The sequence below is a fragment of the Doryrhamphus excisus genome, chromosome 18 (genome assembly GCF_030265055.1).
Source record: "Doryrhamphus excisus isolate RoL2022-K1 chromosome 18, RoL_Dexc_1.0, whole genome shotgun sequence".
Lineage (NCBI taxonomy): Eukaryota > Metazoa > Chordata > Actinopteri > Syngnathiformes > Syngnathidae > Doryrhamphus > Doryrhamphus excisus.
Window position 1 is genome coordinate 4017526 of NC_080483.1, and position 6703 is coordinate 4024228.

The window sequence follows — 6703 nt, forward strand, 5'->3', positions numbered from 1 at the left end:
CAAGTATCAATGTGTAATTTTTTTTTTTAATGCGGGTATTCAGTCATTCCGTTCTCTCTGTGCAGCACCCTGCCCCAGTACCTGCCCCCCCCCCCCACACACACACACACACACAAAGACACAGACCAGCTCTTTCTGTCTCACTCCCTCGGCTGCAGCAGAGGATGGCTAGCGTCTTTGTACTATATAGTCCCTTGTATTCAGTCTGGTAACATGATGCATATTTGAATTATTTCTTATTGTTTTTTTAGTCAACTTTTTCTTTACTTTTTATGTTTGCATCAGCATTTGTTTTTGAGCCATTTGTAAATACTCAGTGACTGCAGATGGAACTTTTCAATAGCTTGTAAATATGACTAATTGATATTGTTCTGATTTTCACGTCACAAAAGTCTTATAAACACATAAAACAGTTCCTTATTTTAATTTAGTAGTTTTTTGCTCGTTTGTGTTGAATCATATTTTGGGTACCATAAGAATTTATGTTCATGTACAACAGGGCTCTTCGATTAAAATTGAGTGATGTCCTTTTTTTCACAGCAGATTGGAAACTGCCTTAAATTGCATGTTTGACGAGCTGACATGAATAACAAATGTAATGAAAACCTGCGCAGTCAGGTGGGCGTGATGCAGGGAAGATTTTCAATATTACTGCAGACCTGCCAATGTGTCCGAATTTGTGGTACTCAGCATGCAATATGAATATGCCTGTAAGCTGTAGCTTGCAAATGGTTGGAGATAAAGGCATACTGTAAATGAAGAAAATCATCAGAATGAACCAAAGTTTGGGAGTAAATTCATTCATTCATTTTCTACCACTTATCCTCGCAAGGGTCGCGGGGGTGCTGGAGCCTATCCCAGCTGTTTTCAGGTGAGAGGCGGGGTAGACCCTGGACTGGTCGCCAGCCAATCAGGAGTAAATTCACTCATCTAATTTACATACTATGATGTCAGTGGGCTCACAACTGGTCAGATCCCTGTCTTTATGATACAGAACCAGCTCACCACCACTGTCACATTCCCGCACCCCACCCCCGCCCTCTGGGATGTCCCCTCCTGCGACTCGGAACACGGCAACGCTCCAAACTGTGCCTGTGCTGCTTCGTGGACTGCCAGCAGGCAGACACTCCTCAAGAGTTACAAACTGAGTGATAAGAATATAAAACTCAGGATTTTCTTTATTTTCCTGTTTATTAACACACACTTACACACACACACACAGTTAGGTTTTACCAAAACTACAGGATCTTAAACCAGCCGATTCAGTTGAAAATTTGGGCGTGGTTTTTGACTATGAGCTAAATTTTATCCCACATATCAAAAATATAACAAAAATAGGTTTATATCACCTAAAGAACATAGCCAGAGTCCGCCTGTTTCTCTCTCAGGCCAGTAGGGAGGTGCTAATGCATGCTTTTATATCCTGTCGTTTAGATTACTGTGATGCACTGCTCTGTGGTCTTCCCAAAAAGAGTATTTTAAATCTCTAATTATTACAGAACTCAGCCGCACATGTGCTGACGAGGACCAGAGGGCGGGAGCACATTACACCAGTTTTAAAGTCACTGCATTGGCTCCCCGTCCATTTCAGGATCGATTTTAAGATTCTCTTACTGGTTTTTAAATGTCTTAACGGCCTTGCACCTTCTCATTTATCTGATCTGCTTTTACCATATCAAACCCTGCGGGCCCTGCGGTCCTTCGGCACTGGCCTTTTAACAATACCAAAACCCAGAACAAAAACCCACGGTGAGGCAGCATTTAGCCACTATGGCCCCCACCTGTGGAACAACCTGCCGGAGAGCCTCAGGACTGCAGAGACTGTTGATATTTAAAAAAAAAAGATTAAAGACACACTTTTTTAATCAGGCTTTTAACTAATATTTTTAAACTTTTCTTATGGTTTTATCTTTTTAGTTCTATTTTATGCTTTTAGTCTTATGGCTTTTAACTTAAGTATTTCCTCAGGGGGGGGGTCCTCCACACTGGGGGCTGTGTCGAGTCTGCTGAGGGGGTGCCATCCTTGGGTCCCTTCGACCCGGCCGGCTGGGGGTTCCTCCCTTTAATGTGGGGGTCCGCCCGTCTGTCGGAGTCGGGGGGCCCGGGTGCTGGTCCCCCGATGGCACGGCCTGCGGCTCCTCCCAGTGCAGACGGCCACAAAGGTGGCATTTCCTTGATCCTCAATGCTCAATGCCATGCCATGTCATCATGTAAATCATGTGTTGCATGTCTTTGCAGGAAAAGTGCTCGACAAATAAAGTTGATTTGATTTGATTATTAAGTAGTTTTAGGGTCAAAAGTTCCACTGTGGCGACTCCGAAATCAGGAAAAGCCGAAAGAAACAAACAAAAGTGATCGTTTTTGTGTTTGGAGCGTCCCTGAATGCATCTCATCTTCTTGTAATGGACGAACGAGAGACATGAGTGGATTGATATGGTGTTGGAATTGTATTGCTGTGTGTTCAGGTCAGAAGGAAGTTATAAAACCAGTGTCAGGCTCTTTCGGATTGAGTGAGGACGATCCACTATGCTCCACTTTGCATATAACGACAGACCTGTCGGACATGAGGTGTGCTTGCGTTAATTAACCGCCATTAACCCATTTTATTAATGATATATCTATGAATGGAAATATCTAACAAATAGATATTTTCACTTTCTCAATAGTATCTAAAATTGGTGGGGGTTGCATATTGATAACCCCTGTCCGACATCACTCTTATTTTGGCACCTAAATTGCAGTTAAACAAAAACAAGGCCAAATTTCACATAACTAATAAAGGGTTTGGCTATGCACACAATGAATGAACACAAGATGTTAGTTAAATAAGTTAAATTAACCTGAAAAAAGTGTCTCTTTCACAAAAAAGCTATAACAGTACATTGTTGACCTTTGAGACTCCATAACTCTCCACATCGCTGTGCTGTAAATGAATGTGCTATTTAACACTTTTTTACTTGAAATATGTTTGTTTAACAAAGCTAAATCCCACTCTGCACAGTAGGTGCTGTTTAGGTGGTTAAGTTATAATATTTTTTTAATTTTATTTCATAGACAGTACTTGAATAATTAAACACTTTTTTACTTGAAATTGTTTACTTCAATGTGCGTTTAAGAAAGCTGAATCCTACTGTGTTCAGTGTTTACATTTCAATAAATGTTTGTTTAAACTTGAGACCTGTAATATTTGTTATCACTGTCATTTTTTCATGTAAATTGAGGGAGCAAAAGCCGTATCTGCCACAAATATCGGCCCATGCAAAATCTGCAGTCCATAATCGGCCATTGGCTAAGGGTGATGGAAAAAAATCAGCATCGGCATCGGCCCAAAAAAATCCATATCGGCCTATCCCTACTGCAGCCTGTAGTCTCATGACACAAATGGCAATGTGAACAAACCAAACCAAAGTAGTACGGCCAAGTATTTTTTCTTTATTCCTGGCCTTGACCAGGGTACCAAACCACAAATATAAACACAGCCTAAGTTAGCTGGGACCGTTCCATTAAATGCTCTGGTCTGAACGTTGGCCTGCTAGCTATCAAACGCCAATCTTACTTGAGGGGCACATTTTAAAATCCATGACAACAAAAGACAAATCCACAGAAGATCAGATACTGTGTGCAATGTGAGGCCAAGCCCGCCTCTTGAGATACAAGCCTCCGGCTTGAGAACGAAGGGTCATGAGTTGTACTTCCTGTATGAGCGCTATTAATAGCTCATTTACTAAAAGAGCTATGTCAAGGCTTTTTATCTGGAAAGAAGGTTTCCAGGAGCCCTGATTGATTAACATCAATGAACCATCCGCTTCCACCTTCACTGATGAAGTAATTGCACGTATGCGGTCCACACACACACCATTAACATTGTCAAAGGCATCCCTGTTTGAAGTCCAGTGGGCAGAGATATTGTGGCCGTCGCCAGAGAAACGCTGCACAACACATGCAGCCGTGTCTCTCAAAGAGATCACAGTATAAACAGACAGCAGTGAGCAGGACGTCAGGACGTCAGGCCTCAAGAGGACCATCTTCGCGCCTCTTACCTCTGAACTTCTTTGGAGGGTTGTTGAGGTCCCCCGCATCAGGCTGGACCACACAGCGGTCATCCACCAAACTGCAGAGAAAAGCACAACGCAACACTGTTGAACCAGGAAACTGTATTGTGAGGCATTTTAGGACTGTATATCTGCATAAAGAAACACTGATGGCTCAGGTCAACTGATGGGTTTTGTGAAAAAAGTCATATTTGTGGTGACTGTATTTTGAAATTTTGAGGTTAGTAAAATGACAGTATCTATTACCAAATGGTACATCTTGATACAGTATATACCCTCAATCTCCTTCGTAAATAAACAATAAAAACAGTCTTGATAACACTAAGAGTTACGGAGTGTGCTTGAACATCTGATAATGTGAACAGAGCCTTAAGGAAGGTAGAAGAAAGGACAGAATGGAAGTAGCTCATTGTTATGTGTGCATTATATGAACAAATAAGTACGTTTGTACATAGTTATGTAAATAGATGATTATTTTGTGTTATGTTTTGTTCTAAAACTGTGAATAAATGTAGTTATTTTGTCATCAAAATGGATTTTCATGTGTTGTTTTATTTGTTTCACAGAAGTAAACAACTGTTCAGATGTTTGAGGTGTCACTAAACAAAAGTCACTGTTCTGCTTGAATTTGCTTGTCTGCAGAAAAAACTAATTTGCTCATTTTTTGGTCACAATCAGGTGTTTTTGCTGAAACCAACCTATGTTCTACTGCTGATGTATAAAGACCCAAAAAGGCTAGAAACAAACTCTTTTTTTCTGATGAAAGAGAGTTTTATTTTCAATATTGATGTACAGTAATACTAATAGTCAAACCTGTGGGTCTAAAATCATCAGTACAACCCAAAGTTTGGAAACAGTCAGCATGGAAAAGCTGGGAACACATCTTTATCTCTTCTTCTCCATGTACAGTATGTGACATAATTCATCACTTTCAAGCTGAAAGCGGTGTTTTATCTGCTATTGTAACTGTAGTTAACTTTTTTATACTTGAGACTTAAATGTTTTGGAAAACATGATTTACAAGGAATAAAAGGTTTCATGATGACTTTTCTCTGATGATTCTAACTTTGGAATGACCCATGAAATGCTTTTCTTAAATGGCTTTTAAAGCACGGCAACTCATTTCCGTTGTTCTAGGCTGATAAATGAAGAGTTGGTGGATAAGTGTACTGTACCCTCGACACAGGCCAAGCCTTGCATGACAATACAGCAAATTCTTCTGCAAATTTATGCACTCGGGTGCATGCGAGACATTGTGGAACTCCTACAATGCCACAAAGTGTTTAGTGTTATTTGGTCTTCATGCAGCTTTCAACACAATGACCTCATAACCCTGGTAGCTTTGCATGATGTCAGAACAGAAAAGTGAGTGAACAGAAACATTGCTTTTTCTACCAGCAAGATGTCTCTTACTGCAGTTTTATATCCATCTGAGTAAGTTCACATGCCACAAGGGTGGATGAGGTCCAACTGAAGGCAAAAGATGTGTGGGAGAATGACTCGCTTGCTGTTTTATGACCGCATACTGTACACAAATTACCTTTTACAGGTTCCATCTGTTCACCACCTACACTCCTGCCACTCTTGCAAAAACACTAGTTATCACTATGCGTGCATTTGCCAGCCCTGTACAGTATTTCCTTTTCTCCCAGTGCTATCAAAGGTGGCGGGGTCAGTCAAGACGTGAGCAACGCTTCAAAGTCCTCCCACTGTTTCCACGCCTTTGTCCTGCAGGATAAAAACTGCAACTATATCTGTATCTCTCCCATCCTACTCCATCACATGAGAGTGGAAAGTCACGCCTCTTACGCATGTAAACATTCCCCCACCAACCTCCACGATGCTGTCTGTTTTAAATGACACCTTTTTTGACAGAAACAAATTATGAAATAATGTAAACTACAATTATAAGGCATTCAGAAGAAGCATTCAAAGACATTGTGATGATAGGTAGTATTCTACACTGGTCACTACGTGGGCAAGTGACCATAAGGAGAATGCTGTCAGAATGCCGACAGAATCCTACCCATGCCCCTGTGCCTTCTTATGCAACCAGCTTACTGTATATACATATAATACACTGAACAATCCCCTTACCCCAGGGTACTGATGAAACCATTGGTGGATCCCTCTGCATACAGAGAGCAGATGTCCCCAATGTGCAGGAAGCTGGACATTTTATCCGACATGTTGGACACGCTCAAGGAACACCTACAGCAGAGAAAATGAATGCCAAGGCAGGTTTAGCATCATAGAGTAGCTGTCATTATAAACAATGATTCATTTCAAGGGGAAGCAGCAAAGTAACGTTTGATGTTGGAATAATAAGAGTGCTGTTGCATGAAGAGTTTAACAATTGGTGCAACAAACAGGAAGCTGTGCACCTGCAACAGGTCCACTTTTCTCCATCTGACAGAGATTAGTGCTGCCAAGCAGAGCCAAAATAGTGTTTTTTACTTCAAGGGAGCCTGTCCTGCACACAACTTCTGAACATGACCGTCATTGTTAGTAAAACCAACACCTTCCATTTGCAATTGAGCATGAAAACCCAAGCACTGGTTGAGCAAAATATGAAAGCACGGGTTGACTTCAGCACTGGGCAAGAAAAAAATGTTGTCCATTTAAGGAAAGCGCTGCATCGTCTCTCAGAG

General features: G+C 41.2%; 1 protein-coding gene across 9 annotated transcripts in view; it reads right to left on the reverse strand.

Annotated features, from left to right (window-relative positions):
* The window catches only part of LOC131106077 (inositol 1,4,5-trisphosphate receptor type 1), a 101206-nt gene that overhangs the window by 94035 nt on the left and 468 nt on the right, over positions 1 to 6703 (reverse strand). For all 9 annotated transcript variants that reach the window (XR_009120047.1, XM_058054812.1, XM_058054804.1 and 6 more), the window contains exons 2-3: positions 6150 to 6263; positions 4041 to 4111 (exon numbers count right to left, since the gene is read on the reverse strand). Coding sequence is in view for 8 of the 9 variants with exons in the window: in XM_058054812.1 (XP_057910795.1) it covers positions 4041 to 4111; positions 6150 to 6241 (163 nt within the window). In the remaining variant the exon portion in view is untranslated. The remainder of the gene's footprint in view (positions 1 to 4040; positions 4112 to 6149; positions 6264 to 6703) is intronic.